The sequence below is a fragment of the Cricetulus griseus genome, chromosome 2 (genome assembly GCF_003668045.3).
Source record: "Cricetulus griseus strain 17A/GY chromosome 2, alternate assembly CriGri-PICRH-1.0, whole genome shotgun sequence".
Taxonomy (NCBI): domain Eukaryota; kingdom Metazoa; phylum Chordata; class Mammalia; order Rodentia; family Cricetidae; genus Cricetulus; species Cricetulus griseus.
The window spans coordinates 71,074,323-71,099,610 of NC_048595.1; the positions used below are offsets into that span (position 1 = coordinate 71,074,323).

The 25,288-nt window shown below is 36.0% G+C and overlaps 1 protein-coding gene across 1 annotated transcript in view; it reads left to right on the plus strand.

Moving 5' to 3' along the window:
- Ptprd (protein tyrosine phosphatase receptor type D) overlaps nucleotides 1–25,288 on the plus strand; it is a 366,069-nt gene that overhangs the window by 178,728 nt on the left and 162,053 nt on the right. Inside the window, 7 exon segments of the mRNA XM_035438957.1 lie at nucleotides 773–961; nucleotides 2,176–2,184; nucleotides 4,507–4,617; nucleotides 5,928–5,939; nucleotides 7,958–8,227; nucleotides 12,118–12,699; nucleotides 24,634–24,767. Coding sequence (XP_035294848.1) covers nucleotides 773–961; nucleotides 2,176–2,184; nucleotides 4,507–4,617; nucleotides 5,928–5,939; nucleotides 7,958–8,227; nucleotides 12,118–12,699; nucleotides 24,634–24,767 — 1,307 coding nt within the window.

The following is a 25,288-nucleotide window of genomic DNA, read 5'->3' on the forward strand; positions in this document are numbered from 1 at the left end:
TGTGTATAACCTTATAATATCCCTATGCTTTAGGCAATCACCAGATGATTTGTAACAGAATTCAATGTAAATGTTATGGGTAAATGATTATAGTATTGTCTAGAGATTGACAGAAAATGGATGAGGCATTTTTGCATATTTTTAGTTCTCATATGGATTAGTATTTCAATGTGTGAATACAAAACCAGTAGTTACAGAAGTCATTTGTGTGCAGCATTATTGGAAAGTTATGAAAAGCATATCCCCTTAGAGTAGAGATAGCTCAATATGCCTATGAACCTACGTGCTTGCTTTCATTTACTTATGCTTAATTTTACATTCTGCTTGATCCTATGGTTTGCTAGTGTAATCGTCTAGACTTAGGATATTTCCATCGTTTAAAGAAACAAAAGTTCCCTCTTCCTTTTTGCCAGCTGTAAAGCTTTTATTCCCAACAATCCATAGCATGCACTTTCTCTGGTTACTTGCTAATCAGGGAAAGCACTGGTGTGGCCATTCCTCACCCACTCTGTGCTCCTGTAGCACCCTGTATCACCTCCCCATAGTTATTTATGACACAATGCACTATTCCTTAGTTCATTGGCTTCTTACATAGATTGTGTACAGCATTGATTGGGAATAGACATGCTACCATGTCCAAATGGTACAACAGTGTATCTTTTGTGCTTAGTTTTCAGCAAATGTTGAATAAGTGAAAGAACAGATTTATGAAAATTGATGAACTGATGGTATTAACTTTGTTAAAAGAATTGTATTACCTTTTGTCTTGCAGAGGATCAGATTCCTAGGGGTTTCCCTACCATTGACATGGGCCCACAGTTGAAGGTGGTGGAACGTACTCGAACTGCCACCATGCTGTGCGCAGCCAGCGGTAATCCGGATCCAGAAATCACTTGGTTTAAAGATTTTTTACCAGTTGACACAAGCAACAACAATGGTCGTATTAAGCAGTTACGATCAGGTAGGGTCTTGTCACTGTTTCTACTAACTCCTGGACAGTTTACCTTTCCCTATCTTTATTCTTTAATTTCATTTTAATTTTATTTTTTATTTTTTTAGGTATTTATTTAATCTCCCTCTTCTCTTTCTCTGTTATTTAATGTGTTTCCATGTTTGTGAGGTCATGGCCTCATCCAGAATCTGTCTTCCCTTGGTGTGTTTTGCGACTTCTGTTTAATCCACATTGCTCACTGCTGTGACTGTATTCTTAATAATTTTTAATTTACTGCTTTTCTGCGGTATTTGGTGGGTTCATTTTCTCTTCTTTCTTCTTTCTTCATTTTCTTTTGAAACAAATTTATTTCACCATTGGATTTCGTTCCAAACTTGAAAGGTGCTCCAGTGGTTATTTCCATATAAAAATGTTCATATTAAAAATGAAAATCAGTCAATTGTATTTAAGTGTTTTTTTCTGCTGTCTTATCTACACTTAAACTCATCCAATTAGCAAAGTTTAGTGAGTCTGGGTACATCTGCTTTCTTGTCACTAATACACAATACACAGAAACATGAATTCTTGAGTGACCAGATCCACTTTTTTTAAAGCACTTGTCTAAGTACCAATGAACGGAAAGTGTTTGTTTGACTTTGTTTCTGTGTCATTGTTAGTGAGCGCTGCCCACACAGTAGTCATAGCAGTGTGTATCCATGCTCCGGGGCTTTGACCCCTCCAGTGACTGGATCTACAGAAGTCTGCTTTGGTGTAGATTCCAGCTTTTGCTGTTTTCTTTCTCTTTACTCCAGCTCCTTCTCCTGTTCTCATCCCAGATTACTCCTTTACTCTCTGTCAATTAAGATAGAAAAAGTTCTACATTTCTTAAAGTTCAGAGCCTGTCCCTAGATAATTTCACAGGAATGTATACTAATAATCTCTGTGCTATGATGTTGGGAGTGCTATTGCTATAAAATTTTAGTTGGTAACTGCCTGTCTTCCCAGAATTCTCAGCCTTTGACCTGTCCTGTGATGTTAAAGCGTCTTGTTAACTGACTCTTTTGCTTGTTGTCAGCAGAATTGTGTAGATTAGCATTCTGTTATTGTAAATAAATAACTATTCACATGTAACATAGATGATTTAGTATAATAAAGCTTTAACTCTGAAAAATTTTGTACCAAATTATGAGGAATATAATAATATTTTTATGCTGTCTTTCTTCTCTCCGTATTTAAATCTCCAGAATCCATTGGTAAGTGCTTAGTTCTGAAGCGCACTTCACCCCCACTAATTTCCATATTCAGAATATGATTATTATTATTATGATTATTATTAATAAAATGCATGGCATGCATTTTACTAACTGTCAGTGTAGGCACCAGATCTCTGTAGTGGCACACACATGCATACCTCCACAGAACTGTTGATCTTAAGAACACTGTATAAATAAGTAAAACAGTAAACAAGTTAATCACATGATTGTAGCATAATGGGTAGCATAAGACTCCAATCCTCAGTGTTTGTTTCTAGCTAGTATGTAGTATTTCTTCAAATAGTATATATATGTATATATATACATACTTATATATATATACTTAAATAGCTTAGCCAGTATTTTCCTAAACTATGTCATTAAAATGCTGTATAGTTCTGTTTTTTGAAGGATACAAAGCTTATAAGATATACTTCTAACCCTATGTGACCCCAGCCCTAAGAACTCAGTTGCTTCTCTGAAAAAGGCAATTCTGCCTACTATGACCTTTGCCCTCTGTGGTTTAATGCACCTTGCTTTATGATCTAATGATACGATCTAATATATTCCTGTTTACCAGTATAGTAATTCAAGTTTCTTTTAAGACCTTATTTAATTCTGTAAATCTAATCGAATTCTTCTCCCCAGCCCTAGCCCCCTTCTTCTCGTACTAATGCTTCTTCTTTCTAATCTTATTTGCATTCATATTATCCACCCAGGTGGTACACCAATAAGAGGTAAGAATGCCGACCTAACGTTCACAGAATGATCTTGCTCATTCTCCCTGTCCTTCCATCCCTCTCATCTCTGTCCTGTTTTCAGATCCATCCCCATACTGTCCATCAACCTGATTTCTTTCCCTCCGTTTGGTTATGATCGTGACTCTCATATTGTGGACTTTCCTTTTTCTTTTTCTCTTTGTTTTGTTCATTTCTTTATTTATGAAAATGGTTATTTAAGTTGTGATATGCTTCAAAGAAAGCATATCCCGGTCGTTAGACCACAGACCAGTCACAGCTTACCATCTGTCCCTCTTTTTCCTTTTTCCTTTTCTTCTTCCTTTTTCTTTTTTCTCTTATTTTTTTTCCTTTTTTCTTCTTCTTTTACCTTTTTTTTGTCCAACTGGAGAAAAAAAAAGATCATTTTTTTTCTTCCTTAGCTGTTCTTTTTCTGGACCAAAGCCAGGGCGGTCTGGAGAACAGTGGCAGACATGCAGAAGACAGCTGGACCGTGTGCTTTTTGTCTTTATCTTTCAAAAGGATTTTGCTTTTGTCCTTCAATTCTTTTTTCTCTTACTGTCTTAAAAGTCAAAGAATGACTCTCCCTCCACCTGACCCCTTCTACAGTCTGACAGCAGTGCTTTTTTCTCCACTTCTTTTTTTCTTGGGTGCTCGTCTCTGGATTTTTGGATCTTCTGTCCTTCAGCCGTGGAAACAGGTTCTCGGTACTCTTGGTGGTATGTGGTATTGCCGGTTTTTCATACTTTGACTCCGTGTGCGTTTCTTTTGTAATTCTTCTTTTGTATTTTTCTTGGGGTTTTGTGACACCACACTGCTAATCCCACAGTGGATTTTGATGGGTGTCTTAGGGGATCTATCCAGAGGTCCTCAAGCAGTGATTGGTTGGCTCTTCCTGGCTGGCCTGGGCCTTGCCTTTGAACTTTTTAAAACTCCTCTAATGTGAATCCTCTTTGTTTTTCAGCAAATGTCAGAAATGATTGTAAGTTGTGGCAAACTGTCTTTCTTTTCTTTAAAAGTCTGCATGTCTTAAGGGAGTTTTATTTCTTTAAGTGATATTTTCATAACTGATAATGACTAATTTTAATTTTTTTTGCTTTGTGCAGCCTTTTTTGTGCTTGCTGCGTATTTTTGGGCTTTCTTCCACAGAAGACTTTCTTGAAAACTCAGCCTGGTTTTTTTTGAGCGTACCTATCTTTTGCGCCACTTTTGTTGCCAAAATGAAACAAAACAAAACCAAATATTAATCTTTTGTTTTATTTAAAAGCCATACTTCCTTGAAGCAGTCTCACCCATCTTCATTTTATTAGTCTAGGAGCTAAGAGTGCTAATTATGACTAGAAGTCTTGCTTGGGAAAAAAAGAGATACTGTTTCCTTATGCTAGCATTGATGATGTAAAAAATAATCTCTATATGTTTTTCTCATCGCATCATTTTCTGTCTGTGCAACTTAGCAAGAGATTGACTCGACGTTGAGTGGACCTTCGCTTTTCAGGGCTTTTCATATTATTAAGAGGTTTAGCTTGCTGGACCTCAAAAGCCTTCTCTGACCACACCTTTGGTGATATATTTTATATCCATACAGGAGCCCTGCAGATCGAACAGAGTGAAGAATCTGACCAAGGAAAATATGAGTGTGTTGCCACCAACAGCGCGGGCACTCGCTACTCTGCCCCTGCCAATTTATATGTCAGAGGTAGGAATGACATAACCCTGGCATGGCTTCTCCAGTCAGGCTCAGGGGGAGTTGAGATGCTCACAGGGTCTGTGTGATTATGGAAGTGCTTTAACAAGAGGATTTGGTAATGATTACTGTTGCTGAATCAGTTTACTAAGTAGAAAATTAAAATCCAAAATCTGTTGTTTTTCAATCTACACGAGGCTTGAGGTTTGTAGATAATTATTTGCATTGTTTCTTCTGATTCTATTTTGACTGTACTGATTGTGCTTGGCATTTGTTTGAAGTTTTCTTCTTTTCTTTCACTTTTTCTGTTGATTCTCATTTGTTTCCTTACAAGCCTTGACATAAGTGCACGGTGTACTACTAATCCGCTCTAAGTATGAAGGTGTTTATGTCTCCATGACCTCTGCTGTGAAGCTAGGGGCATAAAGACTCCAAATTAAGAAGAACAGTTGCTACACTAAAAAAAATAAAAAAAAATAAAAAAAGCATTCCTTCTTCTTATGCTGTCCTAATTAAAACACAGTTTTATATGTGTACATATGCTTTTATATGCCATAGGATAATGACTGTATTTTAGAAAGTAGTATTAGCTCTTCTTAAAGTAAGAATGAATTACAAAGGTCCATTCATATTTTTTCATGAGTATTTAAATGATTGCATATTGAGCATAGGAATGGCTGTACCTTTTTTTTTTCCCCCACCTGGAAGGTACACCTCTCTTCCCAGAGTTCTCAGAGCTGGGTTTTGTTTTGCCTTGTTTTCTAGTGGAAACTTTTCTTTTCTGGGTCTACAACTCTTAATAATCACAAGAGGCCTGGGTGGGGGAGGGAATGGTTGCAGCCTGTGCTTTAAGGTATTGTAGAATAGGGTTCCTTAAGAAAATACCTAGCTTGATTTTGAAATTTTTGTCAGAGATAATTTTGTGCCCCTGGGGATGCCTTTTGCCTCCTTCTCTGTGGAGTCTGTAGAGGGGGAGTGGGGTTGGGACCGGTGTGCACTGAGAACCTTTCCTTCCCTAAATTATTTGAGGGCCCCAATCCTTTTTCTCACAATGGTGACCTCCTTTGCTGCATGAGGCATGCATTCCTTCTTCCATAGAAAATTTCAAAATGATGCTAGCTATTGTTCCTAATACTGCATTAGTCCATGAGGTATTGCTAACTTTTTGAGCTGGGGTAGGAAGATGAACTAGAGCAATTAACGATATTCAAGTAGTGGTTGAAAGCCTTGATATGGCCTTTTTACTCTCTCTGTGTTTCCCTTGTTTTTCTCCTTTTCCTCATTTCATTGTGTTCTGCATCAAACCCCCCTACATCCCTCAGAGCTGCGAGAAGGTTGGTGTGTTTTTTACTTTTTACCCACCTTACAAAACTATTACTTAAACCAATAACAAAGAATACAAATGAAATGAATGTAGCTGCACTGTGGTCTTCTTTTAGTTAATGGTATACAATTGCAGAGAATGTTCTGGCCTTGGCTTCTGTTGCTTGCTGGTGGTGTCTAGACGCGGTGCATGATGGGAGACAATATCCCTGGGTGCATGGGAACTGGTAACACTTAACTCTCTATGGTCCAGTGCATTGGTCAGTGTTCCTGCTTTCCTACCTCTACCCCCAATACTTCCCATCTTCCACCTGCCTTTTATTTGTCTTCCCAGGGTGCCTGCTGCCCCCAGGTGATGTTTTATAATTGTTCCTTGAACCCTCCATTTTTCTTGATATATTCTTTGATGCCTTAGAATTTATGCTGGCCCCTGCTTGCTTTGGTAACCTCTGAGTTGACTGCAGGAGGCATGCTTATCACTGTCCTTCCTATGAATGACCCTCTCCCCAACACCAATACAGCGAGCCCTCTCCAGGCAGAGGTTTTCTCATCGTAAGTGTAGCCAGAGTTTCCAGACAGAATCCCTTTCCTTCTTCTTGGGGTTAAGGGGTTGTCTCCACATCCTTTTCTATAATTTCAAAAAATCATTGTTTGCTATCTGTATTTACAGTGTACTCATGAAGGTTGCCCCTTTGGTTTAAAGTTCTCACAGTGTAAAATTTTGTCCCTGAAGTCCATGACAGAACCTATTTCTTTCTCACCTTAGAGTTTCATATTGTCCAAGTGCATGTGTTTAAACACAGTACAACATACAGATTATCTGAAGCAGGAACACTGAACTGTGTTTGCTTGGTAGTGGGTCTTTTTATTTTTTTCTGTGTCATGTTTTAATATGGTCACTTCTCTTAATGTCACATCCTGCTGTGTGTTTTAGATCCAGTGTCCATCACTATGAATATAGACATAAAATTCCTCTTACTGGATTCTGTGGTCATTGATGCTATTTAACCTTATATACAAGCTGGATGGAATCCTGAATGTGAACTCCCCTCCCCTGAGTCTTCAATCCTTAACTGTAACAACCTCCCTAAAATCTTCTAACCTGTTATCTTCTAACTCACAACCAAGTCCACATCTCAATCACTACACACTACCTTATTTCTTTGTGTTTATTTTTAATTTCGCCTATTTCTTCTTTGTTCTTGTCTAGGATTCCAACCATTCTTCCATTGTTCTATGGTGGTCCTTAAGAGTCCATTTTGTGCATGACTCGCATGACTCAATCCAGTAGAGTATCTACTGATGTTGTATGTTTCTTCTTCTGTGACTATCAGTATCTGTACCCACACTCATACACCACAGATACATAGCAGACACATCACACACAAACACACAGACACACACAGACACACACACGCACACACATACACACGCACCATTTCTGTGTTTTGTCCATCGTTAGTTGAAGTTTTGAGTCTGCATCCCTCTGAATCTGAAAGCAAATAAGCTGCTGTTTGAATGTACTCAAGGTGATGTTTTCCAGGGCTGGGATGTGACTACCCCATACACACATTCATATCAGCTGGGAGTACACAGAACTGAAGTCAGTCTTGATACTCACACATGCTGATGACCTTCCTGTCGCCTTTTGCATATACATGCCTGCATAGAATCATTATTATATGCATGTATGTATATAGTTTGGTGTTTATCTTATGCATGGTGTTTGTGTACTGTTAATTTGTAGATAGTTTTTCATTTTTGTGTGGGGCCTATGTAGGTCTGAATCAACTGTTGTATGATGTGTCTAAGATATCGATGATTAAACTAAATAAATGATTCTGTGTATACACACACCATACTTGTATGGTCTGTATTATCCACAGTTTTTCTTTTTGTTGTGATTTTGGATAATTTACTATATGACTCAATTGTTTAATCATGTCTGTATGGTGCATGTCATGTGTTTAACTAGCTGTGTTATTCTTGCCTTGTATACGTTATCATGTTGCCTTTTGTTTTGTTCCAGTTCGCCGTGTTCCACCAAGATTCTCTATCCCACCCACTAATCATGAAATAATGCCAGGTGGAAGTGTTAATATCACCTGTGTGGCAGTGGGGTCACCAATGCCTTATGTGAAGTGGATGTTGGGGGCAGAAGACCTGACACCTGAAGATGATATGCCAATAGGAAGAAATGTCCTAGAACTGAATGATGTAAGACAGTCAGCAAATTACACCTGTGTTGCTATGTCAACACTCGGCGTTATTGAAGCAATAGCACAGATCACTGTCAAAGGTATGCTAAGGTCATGCTCTGAAAATCTTAATTATGTTCATCCTAGATTCAGTATTTTAAATTTTAAAATTTTAAAACAAATTCATCACTCAGTACTTCAGTTGTATAGTACATAATCTCATATGTCATATTATATAAAATGTCCACATCTTAGGTAGACCAATTTTGCTCACCTTTGTCTTCATTGTTTTCTTCTTATCTTCCTTCTTTCCTTTTTATGGATAGTCATACTGAGTGTTCTGCCAGTAAGCTACATCCTCAGTGCTTTTGTATATTTAATTTTGACAGGTTCTCATTGAACTACAGGCTGTGACTCAATTTACACTGTATCCTATGCAAGCCATCATTGATCTCTTGTTTTAACCTCCTAAAGAAGTGAGATCACAGATTTATTACTCAAACCCACTTGCAGATTCTTTCCTAAAATATTAGCAGTCTAAATTGGGATAATCATTAAAATATGTATCAGCAAGTCTGATGTAGTCACTGAACAGATAGATCAAGAATGCTACACCAGATCTACTGTACTGGTAAGATGGATGGCCTGCAGACTTTGTGCTGGTCCACATTTTTGATAGGAATCATAAGAAGAATATTAATGAGTGTCATTATATGCATAGGCTCTCTGAAAAAAACAGAAATAAGAGAAAGTGCTGGAATCAGTATGACCTAATAATAGATGCTCTGTTTGATGGTCCTACCATTAAGAAGCAAATGCAAATGAATCTGTTCTATATTAGTTCTGTCCTTCACCTTGCATATATGAATACTCATGAAATATTCTCTTCTTCAATAAATGTACTAAATATAACCAAAGTGCTATATTCTGTGAACATTTTCTTTTCAGCAAAAAAGAGTTGAATATGTGTGAATACCACTTCTTTTTACCCAATACTTACATAATTCTAAAAGACTTACAAATTAAGTCATGGTGAGGGTGATTTGAGTTTTCGGGCAGTGTCTAGAATTAGTTCAAAATGAACTCAAATAATCATCCCATTTGAGAAGCATGAATTTATAAAAGGCAGAACACTTGTTCTAATTGGTATCATATCTGTAACTGAGCATACATATCTAGTATATCATATGCCATAAGAACAAATGTATACATAATCCACACTGCAGCATGCATTCTAATGTCTTATGTATCCTTAAAGTATTAAGCATGCTTATCCTTGTTCATACATTATAGATATACAGCCTTATTGTACAAAAGTGTGATAGTGCAACCAGTAATGTCAGTTCAATAAACAACCTTATTTAACAGCAATTTATTTTTCACTTTGCAAAATGTCAGTCCCAAATATCTAAGTAAATGTCTTTTTAAACTAATTTTGCAAAGTCTCTTTGCTAAATATTGTAATTATGTAGATATTAGTAATTAGAAAATAGAAAGCCACCTATTTTCATTATAACCATTTTTTCAAAAGACATAAAAGAATTTACAAGTGAGAGTAACACCAAATAATTATCATATTCACTTTTATATCATTGTTGTCCTGAATCTTCCTATTTCCCACCACAAAGATGAACTATAAAGGTAAAAACTGAAAGAAAAAAGGAAACAAAACAAAATAAAAAGATTCTAGATATTTTTTAGCTGCTATCCTAGGAGGCATTGTGATGCTGGCCTCTTTTTAACAGGAAATGGTTTGATTATAAGCATTATCTTCTGGGCCTTTTGACTTTTTATCCAGAATAAAACTTACAGATGAGGTCACCAATAAAGATGGCTTGAACTCTTAATATTTTTGAGACTTATTCTGTTACAAGGAGAAAATCTGATCTCTAAAAGCACATATTTATTTATTTTTTCATTCATGTATTTAGCTCATAAATAAAGTCATGCACAATTATGATACACAATACAGTATGTTCACAATGGCATGGCTAAATTAAACCAATTAACATGTTATATCACACATATTCATGATTTTTGTCTTGAGAACACTTGAAGTATACAATCTCACAACTTTTAAAATATAGCATATTGTTATCAACCATATTTATCATGCTCTCAATAGACCTCAGACTTCACAGAGTCCATGCCTCTTGTCCAACTGCAGTTTTATATCCTTAAACCAATTGTTTCCCCATTGTTAAAAGACCCATATTGAAGCCTAATAACCACAATTCTGCTCTCTGTTCCCATAAGTTCATCATTTCTAGGTTACACATAAAATTGAAATTGTGTAACATTTGTCTTCCAGTGTGTCACTTTTTTTTTTTGGCAAGCATATAACTTTACTACTTAGTAAAGATGAAATCAAATTTGCATGCACAGGTGAGCACTCTCTGAAACACCTTGGATTCATCACATATTTGAGTTTCAATTAGCATATATATATATATATATATATAGAGAGAGAGAGAGAGAGAGCAATAATGGCAATATGTTATGCATCAATAGCAGCAACATCTTTTCCAGGTTCTGCAGTCATTTTAACAAAATTAGAGACATCCAGCACACTCCATTTAAAAAACAAAACACAAAAACAAAAAACAAACAAACAAACAACAACAATAACATAAAAACAAAATCCCAGAAAACAGCACAGTTCTGTTACTCTTATGGTACTTGCGTCTAAAAGCACATATTTAAATATAGATATTTGTCAGTTAGCTAAATATATCCAGTGTAGAATACAAAAATTTTATTATAGACAAGGTATTTTAAAATGTGATTTCTGAGTATGGCTTAAAATTCCTAAGTAGTTTTAATAATTGTAAAGAAACATGATTTAAAATTATTGTTCTTCTTCCCTTAATTTCTGTATGTGTTTGGGTGTGTGGGTATTGATCAGAATCAACCCATGCCTCCTCACTTTCTAGGCAAAGTTCTACCTTAATAATTTTAGATAGGTTATTTTTAAGCATCTTAGTTGGATTTTGTTTGCTTTATGAAATACCATAACCAAAAGAAATTGGGGAAGAAAGAATTTATTTGAGCTTATATTTATACATCACAGTCCATCAATTAAAGAAGTTAGGCCAAGAAACCTGAACGTTGAACTGAAACAGAGGTCCTGGAGAATTACTGCTTTCTGCCTTGCTTATCATGGGTTGCTCATCTATCTTGCTTTCTTATATGCCCCAGGACCACCTGTCCATGGTTGGCACTCCTCATAATGGCTGGGTCCTCCCATATCAATCACCAATTAAGAAAATACTCCCATAGGTTTACCCACAAACCATTCCATGGAGGCATTTTCTTAATTGTGGTTCCCACTCCACAGATAAGTCTCTAACTTGTGTCTAGTTGACAATGAATGAGCCAGGACACTAAGAAAATCATGTTCTTATGTCTTACAAGTAGAAAAAACGTTCAGAGCTAGTCTCTTAATAGCAAATTAATTCAATTTCTATATATTCCATATTTAATGTTTATTGGTATTTATATACAACATTAATTTATTGAATCAGGGATTAAGTGGCAAAGCATTTGAAATAAAAATTACAATAATTGCAGTTAGTGTTTTCAAGAGCACAGGCACACTCTGTGCATATTTCTGGCTTAGCTCATTAATCTTCACAGCAAACCACATGAAATGCAGCTACTTCACAGTACAGTGCAACTCCGGTAATGTAGCTTGTCCAATTTTCACACGAGGAAATGAAAGCCAAAGGACAGTAAGTAATTTATACAGAATCAGTTAGTGAGTAAGTGTAGATTTGAATACAACCCCCAAAATTACATCAACGTGTGCAAGTAAGATGGGATCTGGTCAACCTACTTATTTTAATGTTCTGTTGACCTCTTTGGACATGATACTTTGCTTTATCTGGTTAAATCTTCAGTAGTTGTATAATCTTGTCAGGCTAATCATAGAGTATAGTGATAGGTGAAATAGTTTTTAAAAAATGTTTATTGTCTTTTTTCTGTTCGGCAGCCTTACCCAAGCCTCCAGGAACTCCAGTAGTGACCGAAAGCACAGCTACAAGCATCACACTGACATGGGACTCTGGGAACCCTGAGCCTGTCTCTTATTACATCATTCAACATAAGCCTAAAAATTCTGAAGAACCATACAAGGAAATTGATGGGATAGCAACTACACGCTACAGTGTTGCTGGACTAAGCCCCTACTCGGATTATGAATTTAGAGTTGTTGCTGTCAATAACATTGGTCGAGGTCCACCAAGTGAACCTGTATTAACACAGACCTCAGAACAAGCACCATCCAGTGCCCCACGGGATGTCCAGGCACGCATGTTGAGCTCAACCACCATTTTGGTACAGTGGAAGGAACCTGAAGAGCCAAATGGGCAGATTCAAGGATATAGAGTTTATTACACAATGGACCCCACACAGCATGTCAACAACTGGATGAAACACAATGTAGCTGATAGCCAAATCACTACTATTGGCAATTTAGTACCCCAAAAAACATACTCTGTCAAAGTCCTGGCTTTTACCTCAATTGGAGATGGCCCTCTTTCAAGTGACATACAAGTCATCACTCAGACAGGAGGTAAGTATCAAATGGAGCAAGTGGTTTGTGGGGAAGATAAAACCAAAGACAGAAACAGCAAAGAATATGAAGCTAAGTGGTTGAGATTCAGGACTTCGCATTGTACTTTTAAGTTTGCTTTACTCAATGAAAATTTGGGTTAGCATTCCATTTTTTTTCTGAGAATATAAACAAGGACTACTATATTAGACACACTATAAAATATAGGGAAAACATTGTTAATACTGATGAAGGATTAATACATTTCCTCTGGTTTCATTGATACAGTGTACTCATGGTTTATTTTCATGGCTGCTGTGGGCTTATGAGTTTTTTTAAACCAGAATGTTCACTGCATGTCTTTGTGATCCTAGGTCTCAAGCATGTTTACAGTAGAGTTTTGCTTTATTTTCCTTGACTATTGTTGCTTGGTTCTTTTGAGCTTGTTCACAGATTATTTTCTTGCTACAGTGTATGAAAGCTAACTCTAAATGTATGTATCTTACCACAATTTTACTAAATCTATATTCCCTTATTATTTGATGTTTGTAGTTCTGTATTTATTCATTCACTGTATTAATATGCAAGGAAATACTGTAGACTAGCTTATGGTTCTCATTGGAGGTCTATGAACATTTTTTCTATATTTCTTGACACTTTTCTTAAGAGTCTCAACTGTTTAAGATAATATTTTATTATTCCCACAGCTCCAAAACCAGTAATACTGGCAAGAACGTGAATGGGGCTTACATTCCACTTTAAGCTTTTCTCATATAATGCTGGAATTACATAATCACAATGTAATTCTTAAGCCACAGCTAAACTTGGTGAATTTGTATGAGTTTATTTTTGTGTCAACTTTTTGGTACAGTGACAAAAACACCTGAAATAACTTAATGGAAGTAATAATTGATTTGATCTCACAACTTCCTAAGTTTTAACCTGTGGTCAGCTGGCTCTGTATCTTCAGCATCCAGACAGCAAATATGTTCTGTACCATGAAGAAGGGATAAAGTCAAACAGGCAGACTAGACGTCTGTCTAGAAGAGGAATAAGTTTCCAATTTTGCTTTTTTTCCACTAACACCCCCTCCTGATCAGTATGCTAAATTCCAGATTGCTAAGTCCCAAAGACTGGTAAGCAAACTTTAGTCCATGTACCTGGGAGACAGAAACGAACAGATCTCTGAATTTGAGGCTACCCTGGTCTAAACAGTGAGTTCCAGGATCGATAGGGCTACCCAGAGAAACCCTTTCTTGAAACAAACAAATTAGCTACAATGCTTTGTCTCTCTGAATTTAAGTTTTCTCATCTGTTACAGCAACTGCAATGAATATTTGTTGTAGTTCTCTTAATGTTTTTGGAGCTACAGCAACAAAGGACCACAGACTTGGCAGTTTAAACAGCTGTAATATATTGTCTCACAGGTCTAGGACCTAGAAGTACAGAATTGTTTTCTACAGGAGGTCGGAAATCTACTTATCCCTAGCATAGGTGTAGACTTTGGGATCCCATTCCACATAGAGGGATACTCCCTGAGCGAAAACATACGGGGCGTGGGTCTAGGCCCTATCCCAAAGGATTCGATAGACACTGATGACTCCCTATGGACAGCCTCACCCTACAGGGGGAGCAGAAAGGATATATGTTAGGTAGGGTTTTGGGGGGAAGGTTGTAGGGGAAGAGGGGAGGGAGAGGGAACTGGGATTGACATGTAAAACAGTGTTGCTTCTAATTCAAATAAAAAAAAAAGAAAAAGAAAACAAAGAATTGTTTTCTATGAGCACTAGGGGAAAAAGTGTGTTCCATATCTGTCCCTGAGCTTCTGATAATTTGCTGTAAGTGTTTCATTACTTGTCTTGTAGAAACATGCAGTTCCTAATTTATCTCCATACTCTGTTGTTTCAAAAGGCAAGTATGTGTTCAAATCTGAACATATGTCATACATAATGGATCAACCTAAAAACTCCATCCTAACTGACTTGTCCACCCTCCTGATGTGCTTTAGTGCTGACCTCTAGGACCTCCAATGCAAATTCTGAGGAAATAAATGTCAGCTCCCTCCACAATGTAGATTAGGTAATGGGGAAACATAATAGGTAAAATATAATAGTAGCAGCTAGTACATGCTAGTCCATATACTATATATATCTCATTGATATTGATTCTTATGATCTAACTAGAGGATAAGACTCAGTGGCAAGTAAACTGAAGGACAAAGAAAATGAAACAGGTTTAGATATTGAGTTATAAGGTTACTTAAGTGTAAATGAAATCAAAGGACACTGGAGATTTCTAACCACCATCTTTAAAATGTAGAATTTCCTAATGTGATAGCTTAGTGTTTTTGTACCTATTAGGTATTTAGTAAGTATATAAAGCTGAAGAGTATTTAATTTATTCATATTATTATGTAAAGTTACAAAATCAAAAAAATTAGATTTAATTTCAATTCTGAAATGTTTCAAGTGCTTTGAATGAAGTTAAAGAATAAGCATTTTTAACGCCATTATTATGCTCAGTCACTGGATTTGGCTAAATTTTATAACCACAAATTTAAGCCTAGCAGGCTGCAATGTTTTAATTTATTTTCAGGAGACAAAGGATTTAACTACCCAAGAAACAAGATTTTATTTTTCTGCAACCAAATTGAGTCAAAATATGCAAATCCTCAAGACTCATGAATATTTTTATATTCAGAATATTGAATTACAGAAACCTATCCTTCTATCCCAACTTAGTGAAAAATTGAAAAGTGATTTTATTTTATTTTTTTCATATCTCTTCAATATTTTTTCCATTCATTTATTTAGCTCATAAATAAATTCATGTACAATTATGATACAGAATACAATATGTTCACAATGGCATGGCTAAATTAAACCAATTAACATGTTATATCACATATTCATCATTTTTGTTTTGAGAACACTTAAAGTATACTATCTCACGACTTTTAAAATATAGCATATTGTTATCTGGAAACAATCTTATTTCACATATCAATCCCAGTTCCCTCTCCCTCCCATCCTCCCATGACCCCCACCTACCCCCATCCCATTCCCTGTTCTCCTCCTCAAGGAGGGTGGAGCCTTCTATGGGGAATTATCAAAATCTGTCACATCATTTGAGGCGGGCCATAGGCCCTCCCCGTTGTGTCTAGGCTGAGAGAGTATCCCTCTATGCGGAATGGGCTCCTAAAGTCCATTCATAGGGAAAAATACTGATCCACTGCCAGAGGCCCCATAGACTGCCCAGGCCTCCTAAATAACACCCTTGTTCAGGGGGCCTGGTTCAGTCCTATGCATGTCTTTCTTTCAGTTGGGAAAGTTTTCTTCTATGATTTTGTTGAATATGTTTTCTGCACCTTTGAATTGCAGTTTCTTTATTTTCACTCATTTATTTAGCTCATAAATAAAGTCATGCACAATTATGCACAATACAGTATGTTCACAATGGCATGGCTAAATTAAACCAATTAATATGTTATATCACACATATTCATCATTTTTGTTTTGAGAACACTTAAAGTATGCTATCTCACAACTTTTAAAATATAGCATATTGTTATCAACCATATTTATCATGCTCTCAGTAGACATCAAGACTTTACAGAGTCCATGCCTCTTGTCCAACTGCAGTTTTATATCCTTAAACCAATTGTTAAAAACCCACATTGAAGCCTAATAGCCACAATTCTGCTCTCTGTTCCTATAAGTTCATCATTTCTAGGTTACACATAAAATTGAAATTGTGTGACATTTGTCTTCCAGTGTGTCACTTATTTATTTTTTTTGGCAAGCATATAACTTTACTACTTACTAAAGATGAAATCAAATTTGCATGCACAGGTGAGCACTCTCTGAAACACCTTGGATTCATCACATATTTGAGTTTCAATTAGCATATATATATATATATATATATATATATATATATATATATATATAATGGCAATATGTTATGCATCAATAGCAGCAACAGCTTTTCCAGGTTCTGCAGTCATTTTAACAAAATTGTAGAGACATCCAGCACACTCCATTTAAAAAGCAAAAAAAACAAAAAACAAAACAAAAACAAACAAACAAACAAACAACAACAACCAAGTAAAAAAACAAAATCCCAGAAAACAGCACAGTTCTGTTACTCTTTAAATGGAGTATTTTTTAATTACCAGTGGATGTGAACATAGTGACATAGAAGCCTGTGAAAGAAGCGTTTAGTTAATTTGATCCAATCATTTTGCTTTGGAAGGTCTGATTTAATTCAGTACCAAAACTTAGAAAAATGTACACAAGTATATGAAGGTGCATTTTGTGGCTTTTAGCTTTTAGTCTGTCTCTGTCTTTTTCTTCTCTCTGTGTCTCTCTCTGTGTCTCTCTCTGTCTCTCTGTCTCTCTCTGTCTCTCTCTCTGTCTCTCTCTGTCTCTCTGTCTCTGTCTCTGTCTCTGTCTCTCTCTCTCTCTCTCTCTCTCTCTCTCTCTCTCTCTCTCTCTTTACATAAATAAATTTCCTGTATCCTTCCATAAACTGTAGCTTGAATTCTCATGGCAATGAGAAAAGGCAAGTAGCTAATGCCTGTCAAGGTCAATCGGTTAATACAACTTCCTACTTTCCACAAAGCACAGAAATTGGATGTGTCCTATAGACTTCATTAATAAAGACAGTTGGATGTTAGTGGCAGCTGTCAAATGCAGGGGTATCAGTTCTGATTCCTCTCCTATTCCTTAATGATGACCTCATTCCTAGTATTATGGCTACACAAGAGTATGCCACCATTATCAAATATTCCTTTAGAGCAGTTATATAAAATCTAAGAAAAACAGAATTTTCACTATGATTTTTGTTTTTTAGAGAGGCTACTAAACCATATTGTTCAAACTATTTTAAGTTTGTTTTAATTTTATAGACACAAAAAGTGTACTTTGACATCTTCTGTGTCAGACACATGCTTGTTTCATTTTATTGTCAATCCCTTAACACCAACATTCTTCTTTTTTTTAAATTGGATACAAAGATGAATAAATAAGTAAAACACTCCTGAAAAACAAAGTGAATTTAATTGGTATCCTGATGGATAGAAATTGTAGATTTGTGTAGTGTGTTCCTAGTTATGAAGATACCTATTTCATATTAATCACAATAATGATTCTTCTTGGCTGTGAGTATTGGTACAGTGAACCATAATAATCTTTAGATATAATGTGTACTTTTGCTAAAATGATTGTTTTCTAGAAATATGGTTCACTCCCCTCATTTCCCATTGCTCTATTTTCTGATGTAATATTTGTTTGAAATTAGTTTACCTCAGACACATAAAGAATGGATGGATGTTGGCAAGAAAAACATTTATACTGTGAGACACGCCCCTTCTATTTCACTTAAAACATTCAAGAAGAAAAGAATATACTCCATAGTTTTCAGGAATTGATTATTGCACTATGCTGACTATGTTTGGTAGAAAGAACACAGAACTACTAAAGAAGTCTTGGGAACTACAACTTTAAGACATTAAAATAAATGTTGCTTGAAATTCATGCTAATGGGACATGGTGAACCTTAAATTCTTGTTTGTTTCATTTCTAAGCTTTCTTGAGAAAGGTTTTCTGACCTCATTTAGAACAGTCTTGGACAAGTCTGCAGACTCCTTTATGAGGATTTAGTGTAGACAGGCTTTGAATTCAGTCTACTGCTGAAGACCAGCATGGACTCCAGATGCCTCTCATCCCAAATGCTGAGATTAGACGTGTATACTACCTTGACACCTTTTTTTTTTTTCAGTATTTTAACGAAGAAAATTCTACTGTAACTTCTAAAATCAGAAACATGTTAAAATATGAAGGATAACATTGACAAATATGGGTCTGTAGGGTTCTAGAACACTCTAAAACATTTCATTAGTTTAAATCAAAAGGACAATACAAGCTAATTAGAAAATGACTATATTCTAATGCTCAAAAATGTGAGTACACTGTAAAGCCTTCTGAGAATGGTTTTAGCAATGAAGAAAGAAGCAATGGGTAGGAATACAGCCATAATAAAATTTAACTTTTCATATTTTTATTTATTGACAATTGACAATATATGGTAGTGACACTCACAGATTAGGTAGTTTGAATTTTGTCAGGTTTTACTATCAGATTCTGACCCTTGCTTTCATTATCATTTGCCAATATGCTAGATACATATGTTTGAAAAATATGTGCCTCCTTAAAGTATTAGTTATCTAAGCAATAATGGGGCTTCTATTGCCTTTGGCAATATTTTATATTTATGACTCAGTGAGATGACATTTTAGATTAGCACTGAAAAGATATGGACTTTTTCAGAGATAGCCACTAAATTTTACCCAAACACAGATCTCTTACAGTGCATTGGCATTTCAGATTACTTTGAAGGTTTTCTTTCATTACTTAGTATTTCTTCTTTTACTTATGTTGAATGTAATCATGTAGTAATATTCAAGATTTCGATATTCATCAGTGGGATTTTTATTTTATTTTCAGGTTGATAATTATCATTTTCATTTCTTTGTGGGCATTAAATTGTCAAGGAGAATACAACCAACCAAATATAAGAATTGTTTAAGTATAGTTTTATTTATTTATCTCTTCATCTGTTATTTATTTACCTGTGCACATTGTGTGTATATCTGTGTGTACATGTGTACAATGAATCGCAGTGGTGTGTGCACACGTGTATGTGCAGGTGCAAATGCACACACAAATGGGTACACACACATGCACAGTTCAGTGGCGGACATCAGGTTTCAAATTCTTTTACTTTCTGCCTTATTGCCTTGATGCCAGGTCTCTCAATTAACTGTGGGGGTGGCCAGAAAATCCCCCACAGTACTGAGATTGGAGGTATGCATGGCCATAGCCAACTTTTTACATGACAACTGGGAATTTGATCTCAGGTCCAAACTTTACGCAGCTAATGCTTTTACCTACTTTGCCATTCCCCAAGTCCTAAAGTCTAATTTTAAAGAAATGTCTGTTCTATACTTCCATTTATTCTTTTCTTGGCTAATTTCTCAGTTTGGATTGTGATTAATGTTTATACATTTCTTTTCAAATGGATAGTGATTACATTTAAAGTTCTGCATGTCCATTTTATTTTGTTCACAAGTTTTAGTATTGTCAAAAGTATTCCCTACACTTGATATTCAGTTAATTGGTGCAGGGACTGTTACAACAGTGAAAACTGACTAAGTAAAACAACATATGATGCTTATAAAATAAATTGAGTATATAAAGATTAAAGAATGTCAATAATGAAGTCTAACATGTCAAGACTAAGAGGAAAACAATATATACATATATGTGAGAAAATATGTTTATAAATTTGTTTATGTCAATATATGTCTGTGTTTGTATATTATAATGTAAAATAGGTCTTGTTCTGGCATAATATTTGGTATATAATATCAGTTGATAGGTGATAAAAGTATTTCTTGTCTCTGAGTCATTTGAAGAAACCAAATATATTAGTGCTGAGTCCCATTAAAATATTTCCTTGTATATTTTCATAATGAGCATTAAGAAAATATGTTTGGTAATTTAAGAATACAGCTATTCATTTCTGAGGAGTTTTTGTTTTCCCTATGCACTTTCAATTCATGTTGGTTGTTTCTAATTTAAAAACTGAACCCAAGGAAATGATACCCTTTGTTCCACTCTCAGTTTCCACGACATTTGCTTCTTGGTATCCATAACTTCTTTATCAGGGTGGTAGAATGGAAAGGTAATGTATGCCTCTGATGTACACAATGAGTTGAATTTACTGAAGCATTTTTCCCTCATGCATTGGTTTTCTAAATTCCATTATTTTTGAATCATTGACAATTGAAAGACTTTTTATTATATAAAATATATTAGCACTATCTTGTGAATAAATATAGATACTTGGGTTTACCTGAGCTTCTGTGCCACAAGGTAGCCATCTCCTGGTGCTCAGTGAGACCTGATGTTCCTCTTCCATTAGGCATGCACATTCCTGTGGGCCTGAGGCCTCCCTGCAGCATGGTTACTCATGTAGGTGTTCACCTCTTACCTGAGGCATGTAGGTTTTCACTACCAGTTTCAAATTTAAGACATGTGCTTTTTTACCCCTCAAACCACTTCAAAAGGAGTATGTACAAGAAAAAGGAAGAAAAACCTCTTGCTTACTGGATGACAAGACGTTCCATTAAGTCATCTAGCCAACACTTGCCTTGTCCAAAAGTTACCAAAGAAAAGGAACCTGTCCCCTCTGGGGTGTTGAGGCTCCTATTCAATTTATTATTAAGCAATAAGAGCTCTTTGCAGAATGAAACACAATTAAACCAGTGGAAGCTTTGTCACTAAACAAGAATGGAACATTGAGACCAAACAGGAATACAGGAAAGATAAATTAAAAGCAAAAACCAAACAGTGTAAGTAAGCAAAAGTTAATTAGGTTTCTAAGATGGTTTCCATCAGTGTCAACTTACTAGCTTTAGGCAAGGAGCAAACCCCTGCCTAATGATTATTCCTGAGTCACTTTGGGATTGTCTATGTTTCTTTCTTTCCTTCCTTCCTTCCTTCCTTTCTTTTGTTTTTATTTAATTTTTTTCATTTTACATGCCAACCCCAGTTCCCTCTCCCTAACCTTCCCTAAACTTCCCCCCCTCCCCCGTCTCCCCCATCCACACCTCAGAGCTGGTAAGGTCTCCCTTGGTGAATCAACAAAGTTTGGCATACCAGGTTTAGGCAGGACCAAACCCCTTCCCACTGTATCAGTTCTGAGCAGGGTACACCAACATAGGAAATAGGTTCTAAAAAGTCAGTTCATGCACTCTGGATAAATTCTGGTCCCACTGCCAGCTCCTACCCCCCCACCTCCCCACCCCCCCGCCAAAAAAAGATCTGAAGTAGGTTCCAGTTTGGCTTGAGTCAAGCATTAACACAGACTGTTATTTCGCAGATTTGTGGGAAATAAGGGGAAGAAATAAGCCACATAAGATTCGAAGAATTAGTAACTATCACATATTTGTGTATGTACTGTATGTCACACCAAGAATCCCTTTCATCATCTGGATACTGGAACCTAGTCATAATTATTCCACCTGCCCAATGGCTCTTTGCAACCATTGTAGCATGAGCCAGGCTTTTGACTTTTACCACTTAGATAATGCATTTGCCACTTGACAGTCACCATATGCTTGTATTTCTTTCGGAGCCCCTTGGCTTGCCTATTGATCTTTTGTGTTCCTCTGTCTTGGTCTTTCTCGACGAATGATTATGTGAGGTCACTCACTGGGCAGGTGCTGGGAAAGAATGATAACCTGTTTGGAAAGCAGTTCTCAGAGGCATCAGTTTAATAAGAATCTCAAGGTGCTGGCACGTGCTTTGGTGTAAGGGAATGGGAAGAGGGGGGCAGACAAGGAATGTCAGTGGCCCTGGGTATAAGTACAAAGATGAGTGAGCCACTCTTTCACAGCATGAACAGACACCTAGGCAGAGCCATGTACTGATGGCTAGGACTCCTAGAAATAGAACTTTAATCCCTTTAAGAAAAAGGGTGAGGTTTTCTTATTCTGTAATCAAGTTGCAGAAAGATGGCTGTAAAAGAAAAACAATATATTCTATGTCTCCAAAGACCTCATTTTCCTGTGAAAATTATATCTCAAGCATTTATTTGTGAGTTATATCATATATTGTCTATGAATCATGTTGTTATTTTGTGTGTGTTTGAGGATGTGTATTCTCAAGTTGCCAGAAAAGTGCTTTAGAAGCTCCCTTCCCCCTGCTGTGCCCTATCTTTATTCTTATTTTATTGTTGTTGTTAGTTTTATAAAATATACTTCATTGTTCATGTGATTATGGGAAGATATAGAAACATTCAGTCACACCATATTGTGACATTCCCTTATATAAAGGGCAATCGTTAAATTACTGAACAAGTAGCAAGGCTAGTTATGAGGAAGTCTGAATTGTTAAACTTTATTGAGTATAGTATTTTAAGCTGCTAAAGTTTTGATTATGTATTATATCTCATGTGTGACTCTTTCAAATTATCAGTTAGATAAACTGAATGATTGATATGAGATAATCCTAGTTGACTTCTGTACCATAATTTGTTAATTAGTACGTCTTAGAATCTCACTAGTTTGTGTGCAGTTTAGGACTAGGGATGATATTATGCTTGTGTTCAGTCTAAATATTAGCCTCTAATGCTTTGAATAACTTAATCTAGGAATTATAAGTAATTATTTGTACTTAATAAAGCTTTGTTTTATGTTTTTCTTGCTCTTTCCTAAAATGTAACTAGTTGATAAAATTTTGGAGGGTTATTATTGCCTGGAGACTATGTTAAGGAATCAAGGTAGAATTTTAAACACAAAACAAGTGTCTTAGTTAGGGTTTTATTGCTGTGAGGAGACTGATCATGGTGTCACCTATAAAGGAAAACATTTTGTTGGGTCTGGCTTACACTACAGAGGTTTAGTCAATTATCATCATGGCAGGAAGCATGGTGCTGGGGAAGGAGCTTGAGAGTTCTACATCCAGATAGGTAGGCATCAGGAAGAGACAGAGTCACTTGGCCTGGCTTTGAAACCTCAAAGCCACCCCAATGACACACTTCCTCCATAAGGCCACACATACTCCAGCAAGGCCACATATCCTATTCCTTTCAAATAATGCCATTCCCTATGAGACTATAGAGGCCATTTTCACCCAAACCACCACAATTGGAAATAATACTGAATGCTACATGAAGCCTAGAGATATTTTTAAATATTTTTATTAAGTTGTAAATATTGACAAATTTTATATAACTAATACTTTTTTAGTTTTGTTTTCTCTTATGCATACTCAATTTAATATTAAATTTAAAAATATTCCTTTTAGTTTGAGATTATAATTTCATCACTTCCCCTTCCCTTTCCTCTGGACAAACCTCCACATACCTCCCTCTTTTCTCTCTCAAATTCATCACCTCTCTTTGTTGTTATATGTAGCTCTCTCTCTCTCTCTCTCTCTCTCTCTCTCTCTCTCTCTCTCTCTCTCTCTGTGTGTGTGTGTGTGTGTATTCCTAAATATATAAATGAAATGTGATTAATCTATAGAATGTTATTGCTATGTATATGACTGATTTCAGGGCTGACTACTTGGCATTGGAAAACCAATTGGTGTGCTCTTTCTTGGGGAAGACTTTTTCCCTGCTGTCTGCCATCCTTACTTAGTTGCTTATAGTTCTTTGTGTAGGGCTGAGGCTTCCTGAGCTTTGCCTCTTCCACATTAGCATGTTCATTGGTATCACCCTTGTTCAGGTCATGTTTAGGAGGCCATATTGGTGAAACTTCATGGGTGTAGCTTCTGACATTTCTAGGAAACAAAAATCTCATAGGAAACTCCCCTTTAATATGGTTCTTAAAATCTTTCTGTTCCCTCTTCCACAATGATTCTTGAGCCTTAAGTGAAGTAGTTTGCTGTAGATGAATCAGTTGGGACTGTCTTCCACAACTGCATTTTGATGGATTCAGGATTTTTGTAATGGTCTCCATCTATTACAAAGAGGTTTCCTCGATGAGGAAAGAGAACTTCACTTATTTCTGGGTATAAGAATAAATATATAGAATATAGTTAGGGATTATATGTGTACATGATATGAATAATGTCAAAGTTTACAATGTTATTTGAAGTCTGTAATTTTACTGTATTTACATTGATTTCTGAGCTATATACATAATGAACCTATTAATTCTATTTCACATTGTGTACATACTAAACTATTCAAAGACTGAGAAAATATTCAGCATGTTATGCTTGCCCTCTTGAGAAGTATAAATGGAGCCTTCTACAAGGAGGACTTCTCTGAGGCTGTAAGATCCTCTCTCTCTCTTTATTATGCATAATGTACATTTAACAGGAAGAGTGTCTGAACTATGGTGGTGTTGTTGACCTCAGTACTTTGCCTCCCTGTTTTTAGTACCAGGGCAGCCACTAAACTTCAAAGCAGAACCTGAATCTGAAACAAGTATTTTGCTGTCTTGGACACCTCCACGTTCAGATACCATTGCCAGCTATGAACTGGTCTACAGAGATGGAGAGCAGGGAGAAGAGGTAAGACTTACATGTCTTTTATTCTTTGAGGAAAAGGTTTACTCATGAAAACAGGGACTTGACCAAAAACCCAAATGGGTATTTGGAGATTTTGAGGGTGAGGGCCATAAAAACTATTGTTCCAAGTGAAATGTTTTTTACTTAGCTCCCCGCCTCCCACCTGCCCGGGTTTAATACTTTATAAGCATCAAATCATAGGGGGATAGAAAATCTGTGAAGTAGAGGGACACTTTATTTTTCTTCTGCAATAGCTTATAATGTGTATTTAGACTGTTATGTAAACACATGACTGATTGAGCACTGTATGCTTCTAAAAGTTATTAAGAAGATGGATTTGTTCAGACTGGTTCAAGAGAAAGATGCCCAAAGTAAATGTTTACTGTTATGCTAAACATTATTTGATATGAATATGAATATATATAAAATGTAAATATGTTATACATGTAAATAATCGATTGTTAATGGTATAGAAATCACAAGAAAATGACACTTAATATGCAAACTTACCATTAACAGAGATC